Here is a 14,048-nt window from a genome sequence, read left to right as displayed (position 1 = left end):
GGCCATACTAAATTGCCCGTAGTGTTAGGGGAATAGGTCTGGGTGGGTTGTTCTTCGGAGGGTTGGTGTGGACTTATTGGGCTGAAGGGCCTGTTTCCACACTGTAAGTAATCTAAAGTGAGTGGCAGGGTTGGGGATTTCAAGACTAGAGGACATCATTTTAAGATGAGGAGAAAATTCTAAAAACGATATGAGGGACTTTTTAACACAGATTTACTTGTTTGTGGATGTAGGTACAATTACAATGTTTAAAAGACATTTGGATAAATACATGAATAAAAAATGTTTGGAGGGATATGGCCCATGCGCAGGCAGGTGGGACTCATGTAATTTGTTAACATGCTTGGCAAGGACTGATTGGATGGAGGGTCTGTTTCTGAGTTGTATGATTCTCTAAATGTGGATGCTGGAAGTCTAAAACAATAACAACTTGTTAGAGCAAATCAGCATTTTAGCTGCATCTCGACTGTGTTCTCTCTACAGAAGCTACCAGACCTGCTGAGTCTCTCCAGCAATTTCTGGTTTTGTTTCTGTCTTCTGAAGTTGCACTCCGGCTCCCCACCCTCTCTGTTGATGATTTCCCCGTCAAGTGTGGTCTTCAGCATCATGGAACAAGATTGTCCCAGGTTTCATGGCGTGTTGCATTAACTAGTGGCCATGAAGCAGTCAAGTTGGCCCCAATGTAAATGACTCCTAACTTCATTCCACAAAGGCCTAGAAAACCACACTTCAAAGGCGATTAGAGATGAGCAACAAATGCTGCCTTTGATAGCAATGCCTTTCAGTGTGAAAGAGTAAGGAAAAATCACAATCATTTGCAATCCCTCCTAGGTTAGGGAATGGTGAGAAGTAGCTCCTGATCACTAGCCAGCATTAAACTTGTCTGCATTAGTGTTCCCACAGTTGAATGCTCCACCAGTCCAAACTCACATGGATTGTATTTGGCATCTACTGATTGACAACTCCAACCAGTCTAGCTTTCCAATAGCTAGTTAAACATTCCTGACAATATTATTCATAACAGCTTCAACACAGGGGAGAAAGAACAACAGAGAGACACACAACTTTAAAACAAAATTGTTATTTGGTTTGCGACTGGGGCGAGGAACAATAAATGGTCAGAGCCCCTACTTGAACAACCCCAACAATACAAAGCAGAGAACACTGTCCTCAACGATATCACATGTTCAATTTGAAGATACTGAGTCGCTGATCACTCAGTGCTCCCTCTTCCACTTTGCATGGGCTGTACAGAGGTAGAAGTGGATCTGTGAAATGGGCTTGAAAGACATGGAGCATCTCCATCATCTCAGCATCAAAGAACGACACTATCCCGCCCTCATAGTCCACATAGATACCAATTCGGCATGGTTTACGCTGGACCTTCAACTGGATTTCGGGCTCTTCACACGCCTCATAGTGACAGCCATCTCGCAACGTCAGACACCAGATGCCTTTACTCGGACTGTAGACAATATTCCCATGGCGAGAAATACTGTTGTAAGCAACTCCCAGATCCCATTTGGCTTTCTTGTTGACAGTCACTTCCCAGTAATGTTTCCCTGTTGAAAATGCTTCAGCACCAAGAACACAAAGGGCAGCATTGAATCGACGATCCATGTAAACAACTGGCAAAGGTTCGCGAAGGGGAATGACTGACCGCCGGTTTGCTGAGATTTCAAGGTGAGGGTGAGCAGTTGAATGGTCAAAGGTGTAAGCTTCAGGCACTAAGTGGAAAACAAACATAACGTAAGTTAGTCAGTAAAAAATGGTGCTCTTGTCAAAGACTAGACATACAGTATCCTATTTGAGAAACTAAACTTTGGATGATATGTTTTACAGTGAAGTCTATATTTGTCATTGGACTGCCTGCTGAAGGGAGCTCATCTTGCAGGGTTCGATTGGTAGGAGTCTGATGAGGATATCAAGTTAAAAGATAATCCTTTGGCCATTTCCAATAACTTCAATATATCCTCATTTGTGCTGGAACCTGAGAGCTAATGTACCTTACACTGCAGTCTGCATGACCCGAATGCCGACTGTTTTCAGAATGGACATTGCATTTCTCAAAAGGTGTATTGTGGATGACATGATGATAAGTGAGTTAAAATTCTCGCCAAAAGAAGCTGGTATTAAAAAAAAACCTTACCTGTCTTAATTACTTGAAACATCTTCTTCCAAACTTTGTATTGCAGTGGACCACAAAATTTCTCAGCCTCAAAACGTACAATGGAGTCATTCACCATTTCATATGGATTACGGAATCTGAAATGAGACTATTAGTTGAATAATGCTACAAAAATATCATGGGCATAGCTTCACTGAAACAAATTGAGAAACTGTGGAAAATAGAGATAAAGAAGAAGAGAAAAGTACAGGCTGAGAGAGAGCAAGAGACCAAAATAGACACACAGAAACATATTGAAGGCAGAGACCAAATAGTCATAAGATGTGGTCATGAGGCTAGATAAAAAGCAGACAGAAAGTTATTTAGAAAGAGAAACTGAAATGAAACAAAATGCAGAAGTTATACTTTAATCTCACCCTTCAGAGGAAATGTTCAGCACCTGAAACAGACAAAAACAAATTGAGAAAAGTGGGAGTGAAATGGTGAAAAAGCTCTGTGCGATTGCACCATCTGCTGGCTGAGCCACCACAGAAATTCCTTTCTCTACTGATCACCTGAGAGAAGTCAGTGAATGAAACATAACATGCCGCTGCCTGGTGAACATCAAAACTGTTGGAAATGACTGCCGTTAAAATATAGCCCAATGAACAAGAAAATCTCTTCTCTCTGATGGGTGATTAGGTAGGACAGTCAAATTTTGTTCTTATATAGATTTTCATAATAAATGCTTGTGAACAATTCTGACAATGCTGCATTTATTTCTCACATTCAGTTCCTCAGAGGAGGATATAGTGTCTTTATCCTTAACTACAGGATTTCTTGTGGGAATGGTGGAGCGTAGATAGGAAAGTGGCAGTAGACAGGAAATTCCAGGTTACTAATCCAGTGATAATGAAGGAGAAAAGCTGAGTATTTAAGTCAAAATGCTGCATGTTTTGGAGAGGAAATGATCCCCACAATACCTGGGCTTTGGGTACAAATTCGGGGAAGGCAAAAGGGGAGGAGGTATCCTTTCTATGATGGTGTAGGGGGCCACAATTTTGTTCAAGCTATATTCTGATATCAGAGATGTTGCAGAGCTCTTCCACTCTTTTAGGACCTCCCCTTTGCCAAAGATTGGCCAATGTAGAAGCAATGTTTGGCACGAAACATCAGGTACAGAAAAATACATAAAAGCATTTTGTTTAATTTCTTTCAGTAAATAGATAAAATGAGACCAGAAGGTAAAAGGACATCTGCCCTCGGATCCATAATAAATTACCTTCAAGACGCCACTCAAGTTAGTGGTCTGCAGTGCTGCATCAAGGGGATCCATCAGCAATTTCAGATGGTTAACTCTCTGCAAGCATCCTGTCTTCAACCGTATCAACTCCTCCAGGGTCTGTTGTTTCTCAGCAGCTATCAATTCTGTCAAAGCTCTTTCCTCCGAATCTAGGAAGTTCCGCAAAACAGCAAAATCTTTTTGCACTTGCCGTTGGAGTATCTCAGCTTCTTCCTGTACAAAGAATAGAAAGGTTCACAATTTAGGCTTTTGTGAAGAGCAAGTATTCAAATGAACCAAGGAATCTAATTCCTCAGTCACCCATGCTAGACCACGTCACAGTCTCTTGAATTCTCCTCCACACCTGAAGTAATAATATGATGCGCTCTCTCCAGGAGTGCTATAGATTCTGAATATTCTACCTTGTTTTATGAGGGCATAAACAATCCAATTCCTATCTCTAATCTATTTTTAGTTAGCTGATCTTAGCTGTAGTATTCAAGAGGCAGAAGACGATAAATACCTTAAGTGCCTCTTAAGGAATTAAGCTAAAGTCAGAGAAAATTCCGGCTTCAAATTTCTGCAGGATAACATGTGTGAAGCTGAACTGCTACATCCCCTAACAGTCAAATATCCTGCTGCCGCTCATCAGATGGATCCATGTGAAGAACGACCCGCTTGGGTGACATAGTGGAGAGTGGCTTTTACACGTGGAACCAATATCAACAACGGTCAAGAAAGAGATCATTTAACTATGTGCACTGAAGAGTTCAATACATGAAATTACTTAAATACATGAGATATCATACTTTGCCTAATAAGGCTGATTTTGCAGAAACAATTCAGGACTAACAGATTAATGAGGGTACGGGTCACCAGGCACACCTGTGAGAGCAAAAGTGATGACATAAGGGAAGAGATATTCTCATTGACGGTGTCAATTATAAGGTTGGATGGACTAGAGCATTGTTATTTTCTGACAAATTGTCATTCTTTATAGGAAAGAATACTGAAAGAATGAAATGGAAAATCAAGAAAGTTACAGCATGTAGGAGATGGGATATCTGGTGAAGGAGAGGGATGCTGGAGGAACATATCAGGTATAATTCATTTTTACATAGCTGTGTAAATACAGAACTGAAAACAAGGGCATATGATCCATACTGCAATTGAGTTCTATAAGGTGATTTGCAAAAAATGGTATAAATGTGCTTGAGATCTGTTGTTAGTTGAAATGTCTCTTGGAGCAATGAAAGGGCATTCTGTTCTGTGTGCATTACTTGTCTGCCCGGCATTGATTAACAGACTCCTGCTTGTTCACTTGACAGCTGACTTAAGTCAAATTAATTTAGATACTCTACAACTGCACTCAGAATTCTTTATTACCTGGGCCGCTGTTGTGTTCCGTTCGATCTCTTCCAATCTCGAGATCTGCTCCGAGCTCTCTGCCTGCAACTCCACCAACTTTGCAGACAGTGATTCCTGTTGACAAAGAAAACATGAAAATTCTGTTTGGAGGAAGCAGAACATTACCTGCAAACATCTGGAACAGGTCACAGGCAATTCCTGAAAGCCAGATCCTGTTGTGTTCCTGGGCTGGACTGAGTCACCAGATCACACCCAATGTCATGATCAACGCTGAAGAGAAGGCCTGGATTTCTTCATCAGTCATCACTGAATCATCTAATTTCATCTGCTATTGTATTTAGCACCATACAGGAGGACAGGCTAGGTTCCAATCCTGGTGAAGGACAACTAAGATACTGAAATGTGGCCTGCATGCATAAGCCCACATCTCCCAATTACTATCAGAGCCCCTGTTTTCAACGCAGATTGGAAAAATAATTGCTGACTTACCTTCCTCAGATTTTTTTCTATCCAACCGTCCAATAGAGTATCCTATAGAACACATTTAGTGCAGGGAACCTTGGAGGGAGCAGCTGAGAGTATCTATGCAAAAGCTATTAACTTTTTTATATAGCACTAGTAAAAGGTTAAATGTCTCAAAGCTTTGGATGAGAGAAAGGATAAACATGTAGATGTGTGCAGGACAGCTGATAAGTGAGTAAAGAGGGTGGTAGTTGGGTGGGATGGTGGGTGGATGGATGGTGAAGTCGGGTTGTGTCTGTCGGGGAGGGGAATAAGAGTGGGGTGGGGGAGGCGGGGTTAGGTCAGGCCAAGAGGCAGGAGTTAGGGGCTGTCAGGAAGTTATCCAGAATTTCAATTAGAGTTTTGTTTGCCTAACATTTCCTGAGTAACCAAGCTGGAACACCCTGAAATCACCAACTTTAACTCAGAGTCACAGACTATTTTTGGAGGGTCCAGAAGTATTTCCTATCTGGAGTTCAAACTTCTCAGTCGGGACTTCCATCGGTCCCGTCACACAACGAGTCATACAGCCATTCTATGGAAGACCTTAAGACTGTCGTCTCAACTTGATCTGTTGGGTCCTTAGGCACTTTGATACTGGGATACAATGCATTGATTGTATGACCATACAGGCAATTAAGTAAGGATGATATGTTAATATTTATCTTAACAGACAGTCATAGAGTCATACAGCACAGAAACAAACCCTTCGACCCAACTCGCTCATACCGATCAGGTTTCCTAAAGTTGCCTACATTTGGCTTATTCCTTCAGCATCACTGGGTCCGTTTCCCTGCCGAACATCATTTCTCAATTACTATAACAGTTTAGGAAGCAAGTCCGCCACAACTTTTTCAGGAAATTCGGGAAATCGGACTGAATGCAACCTTACTGGAATTGTATGACTGGGGGCGAAGGAATCTGAAGAGTGCAAAGCAGTAAACAAGGGCGTGAGACGTGTCAGACAGAATGGCACGTGTATTTTTTTTAACAAAAAGACAGTAAAGAGAGGCGCCTTGTGTGTGCAGCGACCAACCTTCAACTCTCTGAAGGCCTCCTCCACCGCCACCACCGTGTGCCCTCGGTGTGAGCCTATAATCGCACACTTGCTGCAGACCTGTTGTTTCTCCACTCTGCAGAAATACACCAACTTCTTGCCGTGCTCCGGGCACCTCGCAATCTCCCCACAGGCAGCTTCTCCTTTCTCCTCCATCCCTCAGCTCCCGACCCCGTACTGCAGACTTTTACCAAACAGATTATTTTAAAAAGGTTGCAAACTCTCCATTCTGTGGCTCATTTCCAGAAGCCGTTGACGCCTCGATGCGGAAGTGACACGGTTGAGGGAAAGTCCCAGTTTATTCTCTGATCGACGTTAGAGTCAACCACCCATAGGGCACAATGCTCAAAAAAGAAAGTCTGAAAGACACCGGGAGTACAAAAAAATAGGAAGCTCTGCCTCCAAAATCTTAGTTACGTTTTATGATTGGATTTTATTTTTGTCAAACATCAGTGATTGGAATAAATCATAATCCAAAACAGTGTACTCGTAACAAACCCAAATCACTTTATGTGGTGAAAATAAGTTGAATTCTTGATGATCAGTATTAACAGTAAAAGCAACATTAGAAATCGGGAATTTGATGGCAGAAAATTTGATCTCAGAACTTTGAATTTGTCTACTGTTAAATCTGTAAATATGATTCTAGGATAGTATGTTATCTGAAACAAAATAACCCAGAAATTGCAAGTCTGATAGCATACTGCCAGATCTGCTCAGTTTCTGCATCGATTTCTGTTTTTTTTTGTTTCAGATCTATGTTTCTCTGTTTTAGTTTAGTATGTTACCTCTCTGGTGTCAGGGTCAAGGACATCATGCAGCAGCTGCAGGGCAGCTTTTGGGAGATGGGAGAGGTAAAGATCCGCATTGGTGTATCAACATAGATAAGTAGGGGCATGACATCCTGAAAGCAAGTTTTAGGGAGTTGGGGAAGGGGGTGGTGGTGGGGGGGTGCTAGGAGAAAATTTAAAAAAAGGAATACTTCCAGCAGTAATCTAAGGATTTAGGTCATAAAGATGCACAGCACGCAAACAGACCCCTCGGTCCAACTCATCCATACTAACCAGATACCCTAAATTAATGTCCCATTTGCCAGCACTTGGCCCATATCCCTCCAAACCCTTCCTATTCATATACCCATCCAGATGCCTTTTAAATGTTGTAATTATACTAGCCTCCACCATTTCCTTTAGCAGCTCATTCTATATATGCACCCTCTGCAAGAATAATTGCGCCTTAGGTTCCTTTTAAATTTTTTCCCTCTCATCTTAAACCTATGCCATGTAGTTTTGGACTTCACTACCCTGGGTCAAGACCTTGTCTATTTACCCTATCCATGCCCCTTGTGACTTTATAAACCTTTAGAAGGTCACCCCTCAGCCTCCAACGCTGCAGGGAAAATAGCCCCAGCCTGTTCAGCCTCTCCCTATGGCTCAAACCCACCAAGCCTGGCAACATTCTTGTAAATCTTTTCTAAACCCTTTCAAGTTTAAAACATCCTCCTTATAGCAAGGAGACCAGAATTGAATGCAGTTTTCCAAAAATGACCTAACCAATGCCCTGTACAGCTACAATATGATTTGCCAACTCCTATACTCAATGCACTGACCAAATCTTTCAGTGCCATAGGAATAGGAAAATTGATCAATTGGCCACATTGTTGGTGAATTGGTGTAGAAAGGAGTGCATCAGATTTTCGAGGCTATGTGCCTGTTTCTGCAATAGGTGGAATCTGTACAAACTGGACAATTTTCACCTTAACTGATCAAGACTGATGTCTTTATCCAGAGATTGCTAGTGTTGTTGGGATGGGTTTAAACTAGTTTGACAGGGGGATGGGAACCTGAGAGGTGAGCCAAATTGGAGGGAAATGAAGTGTTCATGGGTAGTAAAAATCTGGTAAGTGAAGAAAGCAAGCAAAATAAAGGTGAGTTTAAATTAAGCTTGGAACATGGAATAATGTTAAAAGAGCACTTCACCTGATTGCACACAAGATTCACAACAAGTAGATTATTTAAAGGCACAAATAGAGGTAATTAGGTATGATCTAATTGCCATTACAGAGACATGGCTGCAGGGGGAATCAATACTTTTAGATGTCAGGTAAAATGGAAAAAGAGCTGATGTGCTAAATAGTAATATGTGGGATCAGGACATTAGTAACAGAGGATCTCAGATCAGAAGAGTGAAATGTGAGATTTGTTTGGGTGGATCTTAGAAAGAACAAGAGGTAGCAAATATTGGTGGCCATTGTTTAAGGCCACAATGGCAATAATCAGGAGATTAGAGAAGCATGTAGCATGGGTAATGCAGTAATCATAGGTGCCATCACTTTATATATGGATTATTTAAACCTCATGAGAAATAATGCTATTGTTACAACCAGACCCTGGGCAAGGTCCTTACAGTTCCAGATGAGATATGCAAACTGCTGCCCCCACCTCTTTATTTAGCCTTCGAAATGGTCACGTAGCTAAGCCATAGCTTTCAATGAATTGAGGAAACAGCTATCATCCTCTAAGATCTTGGCACACTATCACCTTAAGTGAGATCTGATATTGACATGCAATGCCTCCCTGTACAGCATTGGGGTGGTATTAGCTCATAGGTGGCCCAATGGAGAAGAACACCCAACAGCATTTACAACCAGGAGTTTGGCTAATGCAGAGCATAAATAAGCTCAAGCAGAGAAAGAAAGATTGGCTGTCATATTTGGAATCAGGAAGTTCTACCAATACCTTTATGGATGAAAATTTGCAACAATAATGGACCACAAACTCCTACTGGGTCTGCTTAAAGTGGACAAGATACTGCTGACAATAGCTTTGGGCCAAATCCAGTGGTGGGCTTGAATACTAAGTGTCTATACTTACAAGTTAGAACACCACCTGGGAAGCCAAGTAGTGAATGTGGATGCATTGAGCTGCCTCTCAATGGCAGATATACCACCAGTGGTACCACCAATGGAAGAGCCTGTAATGGTTTCAGTATAATTACGGACAATATTAGACTTTGGATGCAGAAAGATCTGGTGCTGTCAAAACTGAAACAGCTGGTGGTGATGGGGGAAGCCAAAGTGCCGTTACAAACAGAATTATAACCTTTTTGACGCAGAGAGGCCAGCACACATGGCATGGTGTTATAGGGATCAAAAGTGATTGTCCTGAGCTGCCAGGCACTACCTGAATTTCAGCAGGGTTATCAAGGGTTCTCCAAAATGAAGATGCTAGCAAGAAGTTATGTCTGCTGGCCAGATTGGATGAAGAAATAGCCAGGTTGATGAGGCAGTGCCCAGAATGTCAACTAGGATAAAAATTACTGCCAGCAGCTCTCTCCCATTTGTGGGAATGGCTGGGTAAACCTTGAACTTGGTTAAATGCTGACTTTGCAGGTGCTTTCATGGGCTCAATATTCTTATTTATTGTAGACACCCACTCAAAATGGTTGAATGTGTACAGAGTCCATTTGTCAAACACTGGGGTGATGATAGAAAAAATTGTGTGTATCATTTTCAAGTCACAGATTTCTGGAAGTGTTGCTCACAGATAACAGGCCATCGTTTACCAGCAGCGAATTTGGGTATTTCCTAAATTGATATGGGATTTGACATATAAAGATAACTCCATACCACCGATCATTCAATGTCCTGACAGAAACAGCAGTCCAAAATTTGAAGATTGGCTTGAAAAAAAACAGCTTACAGCCTCACCAAATGCCAAGCTAATTGCTAGAAGACTCTGCACCAGGTTAAATCTGATCTTCCTGGACCTGCATGGAGTGGGAGGTGGAGGGTGGTGAAAAGGCGTTGCCAGTGCTGGATCCAAAATTCCACCGAGCAAGGAAGACAGTTTGCTACAGGGGATGAAGTGTGATGTAAGAGCCAGGGAAATGGCCCAGCATGGGTAACAGGCATGGTCAATATGAGGTGAGGACCAGTGACATATAAAGTTCAGGTTGGAGTGATGGTCCTGAACAAGCATGTGGACCAAATGAAAGCTGCAAACTCGCAAATGGTACAGGAGCAAAATGTGTCCTGCTCCTCAGAACAGTCAGAAAAGCTGCTGGACTCCGTGAATTCTCCCTCTCCGTCAAGTATTATAGAGACCTTGGAATCTGAGATGGACATGGCAGATGTTGCTGTCTCAATGTCTTTTCTAGCAGAAGAACAGAATGAATTTCTACTGAAGTGTTCCTGGTATAAGAGGCAACCTCCAATGCATTGTTACACGCCACTCATATTGGAACCTTATCCAGTGTTAAAACTCCCCAAGAGGCTCTCCAAGAAAAGGACTGGCCTATGTTCTTGGACCCAGAGGGGGAGAGGTACAGTAATTATTATAATGAGGTCAGCCAGGGGACAGACCTCATAGAATAGGAGTTCCTAGTTGACAGACATAAACAGGAGGGTCAGACATTCTGGGTGCTGACTCTGATGAAGCCGTGACAGAGTCAAAAACTTGCCATTTATCAATAAAGGGTGACTTGGTTACAGGTGCTGGTGTCTGTGGAGTTATTTCACAGCACATATACACAGATTATAAATAAGAGAAATCCAAAAGATATAACTTAAAAAAACTAGATACATGGATATTTTTCTGAATTGTTTGTGAACTGTTGACTTTTTGAAGCTTCTTATTTTTGGAGGTTGATCTGATTATATTTTAAGAAAAACTGGTTTACACTGTAACAGGGAATATGTTGGGGATGATTCTTCAACTGTAACTTTCACGGTATGCTCATGCTCAAACTGAGGTGGGTACTGATGAGGCCACTCAGTCCCGGTAGTCCATTGCAGTAGAGTTGAAATTGGTTTTAAAACAGTTCTTGTGCGTTTTTTGAAGGGAAAACCATAATATGTGCTGGCAGTTTTGGAGTAATCCACAGAAATGATTTGCTGTTGAGCAGGGGTTTGTCAGCTTATTGTTGTCTTTGTAGTCACCAAAGAGCACAGTCCTATCTGTTGAAGTTTCTTTGACACCTTTTAGATATTACGTCCGATCACTCCCACACGTTTTTTTACATATGCAGTTATCTTGTCTATGTAACAGACCTCTTTTTAAGAATAATACATTTGAAAGCAAATTAAAAGTGTCCACAGTGCTTTGGGGTTTTGACTTGTGATTTAGACATTGTGGAGGATGAAATTCTGAAGTGTGTTAGGAATGGTTTCCTCGAGCAGTATACTGAGGAGTTGACTATAGATCAGGCTATTTTATACATAGTATTATGTATCAAAATGGTGCTAATGAATAATCTTGTTGTCAGAGATTCTTTAGGGTTGAGTGACCATAATATGACAGAATTTTACATTATATTGAAAATGAAGTAGTTCAATTTGAAATGAAAGCAGAAATTGCTGGAAAAGCTCAGCAAGTCTGGAGAGACCAATCAGATTTAACATTCTGAGGAAGGGTCACTTGACCTGAAACATTAACTCTGATTTCTCTCCACAGATGCTGCTAAATCTGCAGAGCTTTTTCAGCAATTTCAGTTTTTGTTTCTGATTTACAGCATCGACAGTTCTTTAGTTTTTATTTTGTTCAATCTGAAGACACGTTGTTACATTTGAATAAAATAAATTATGAAGAGAGCTATGGGGAGAAGTTGAATAAGCTAGGGCTGTTTTCCCTGGAGCATTCAAGGTTGAGGGGTGACCTTATAGAGGTTTATAAAATCAGATAGGATAAATAGACAAAGAGTCTTCCCTGGAGCGGGGGAGTCCAGAACTAGAGGACATAGTTTTAGGGTGAGAGGGGAAAGATATAAAAGAGACCTAAGGGGCAATTTTTTTCACGCAGGGGTTGGTATGTGTATGGAATGAGCTGCCAGAGGAAGTGGTGGAAGATAGTACAATTACAACATTAAAAGGCATCTGGATGGGTATATGAATAGGATATGGGCCAGGTGCTGGCTGGTGGGGACTGGATTGGATTGGGATATGTGGTCTGCATGGATGAGTTAGACCGAAGCATCTGTTTCTGTGCTGTACCTCTCTATGACTCTAAATGAGAGGCAAATTGATTGATTTAGTGTAGACAATATGTTCAATGATATGAGGATAAATAGGCAATAGATATTATTTAAAGAATTATTTTATAGTTTACAACAACTACACATTCCTTCAAACGACAAAAACTCAAAAAGGTTAACCATGGCCTAAAAAGTTAAGAAATTTAACTTGAAAGGAAAAGGCTTGTAAGTTGTCAGAAATTGTAATAAACCCGAGGATTGGGAGAATTTTAAAATACAGCCAAGGCGGGCCAAGAAACTGAGAAAGAATGGAAGAATAGACTATGAATATAAACTAGCAAAAATATGAAAAACATGTAAATAGGGCACATTTTGTTAATATAGATGTAAGTTGAGAAGCTAGATGATTACTTTGCATCTGTTTTCACTGAGAAAGGTACACAAAATCTCTCAGGATTAGAGATCCAAAGAGTCATTGAAGGAAATTAGTATGCAGAGTGTGCTGGAGAAATTAATGAAACTGAAGATTGATTAGTCCTTAGGACCTGATATTCTACTTGTGGTAGAGGCAGCTAAGGAGATAATGGATACATTGGTGTTCAACTTCAAAACTTCTATGGATTCTGTTAATAGTTTCTGCAGATTGAAAGGTATCAAATGTCATCCCACTATGTTAGAAAGGTGGGAGAGACAATTCGGAGAATTAAAGGCCTGTTAGCCTCATCTCATCATTAGGGAAAATATTAGAATCTGTTATAAAGAAAGTGATAAATAGACACATGAATAATAATCATCTGATTGGGCCTAGTCTGCATGCATGTGAATGGAATATTGTTGTTATAAACTTTTTGAATATGTTGCTTAGGGGTAAAGGGGTGTTCGTGTACATAGTACACTTAAATTGTCAGAAGCCCTCTATCAAGGTCCCCAACAAGAATTAGATTAGTAAAATTAAAGCACATGGGATAGAAGGCAATGTACAGGTATAGAATAAGGATTGGCAAGAGTTAGAGAATAGAGACTATGATTCCCTGTTGCTTTCGTAACTGGCTGGTGGGGAAAGCAATGATCATAATTTGGGCCCTAGCTGTTTACACTATATATCAAGGGTTTAGATGTGGAGATCAAATATCATCCTTTCAAATTCATGAAAGACACAAAGGGATGTGTTTTTTGTGTATTCTGAGGAAGATGCAAGACATTTTCAGGAGAGTCGGACAGATTTAGTGAGTGACCACGATCAGGGTAAGTTGAAAGAGGGGCGCATTCAAACCTTCTCAGAGATGGAAGTGTGGGAGTTTAGAAAAGCCTTCATGAATGTTGTGGTTCTGTTCGCCAAGCTGGAAGTTTTTGTTGCAAACGTTTCGTCCCCTGGCTAGGCGACATCATCAGTGCTTGGGAGCCTCCTGCGAAGCACTTCTTTGATGTTTCCTCCGGTGTTTATAGTGGTCTGTCCCTGCCGCTTCCGGTTGTCAGTTTCAGCTGTCCGCTGTAGTGGTTGGTATATTGGGTCCAGGTCGATGTGTTTGTTGATGGAGTTTGTGGATGAATGCCATGCCTCTAGGAATTCCCTGGCTGTTCTCTGTCTGACTTGCCCTATGATAGTAGTGTTGTCCCAGTCGAATTCATGTTGCTTGTTGTCTGCGTGTGTGGCTACTAAGGATAGCTGGTCGTGTCGTTACGTGGCTAGTTGATGTTCATGTATGAGGATTGTTAGCTGTCTTCCTGTTTGTCCTATATAATGTTTTGTGCAGTCCTTGCAT

General features: G+C 41.3%; 1 protein-coding gene across 2 annotated transcripts; it reads right to left on the bottom strand.

The window, feature by feature from the left end:
• Positions 1-1,065: 1,065 nt before the first annotated feature.
• On the bottom strand, positions 1,066-6,607 carry LOC122543938 (E3 ubiquitin-protein ligase TRIM62-like). 2 transcript variants are annotated; one of them, XM_043682930.1, is made up of 6 exons: positions 6,295-6,607; positions 4,776-4,871; positions 3,390-3,623; positions 2,545-2,567; positions 2,150-2,265; positions 1,066-1,727 (listed from the first exon to the last, which is right to left on the bottom strand). In XM_043682930.1, the coding sequence occupies exons 1-6, from the start codon at positions 6,469-6,471 to the stop codon at positions 1,180-1,182; spliced, it is 1,194 nt and encodes a 397-aa protein (XP_043538865.1). In that variant the 5' UTR covers positions 6,472-6,607; the 3' UTR covers positions 1,066-1,179. The 2 variants fall into 2 exon arrangements, with proteins under 2 accessions (XP_043538865.1, XP_043538945.1); XM_043683010.1 differs by lacking the exon at positions 2,545-2,567 and having other exon boundaries at positions 2,150-2,276.
• Between the last annotated feature and the right edge of the window lie 7,441 nt (positions 6,608-14,048).

The sequence above is a fragment of the Chiloscyllium plagiosum genome, chromosome 1 (genome assembly GCF_004010195.1).
Source record: "Chiloscyllium plagiosum isolate BGI_BamShark_2017 chromosome 1, ASM401019v2, whole genome shotgun sequence".
Taxonomy (NCBI): Eukaryota; Metazoa; Chordata; class Chondrichthyes; order Orectolobiformes; family Hemiscylliidae; genus Chiloscyllium; species Chiloscyllium plagiosum.
This window is presented reverse-complemented; position numbering and strand designations above follow the sequence as displayed.

Excerpts from the sequence above, each read along its gene's own strand:
- LOC122543938 (XM_043682930.1), bottom strand. The coding sequence starts at position 6,471 with ATGGAGGAGAAAGGAGAAGCTGCCTGTGGGGAGATTGCGAGGTGCCCG. Across the intron at positions 4,872-6,294 it reads AGGCCTTCAGAGAGTTGAAG|GAATCACTGTCTGCAAAGTT; the intron begins GTTGGTCGCTGC and ends CTTTGTCAACAG. Across the intron at positions 1,728-2,149 it reads GTTTCAAGTAATTAAGACAG|TGCCTGAAGCTTACACCTTT; the intron begins GTAAGGTTTTTT and ends TTTTCCACTTAG.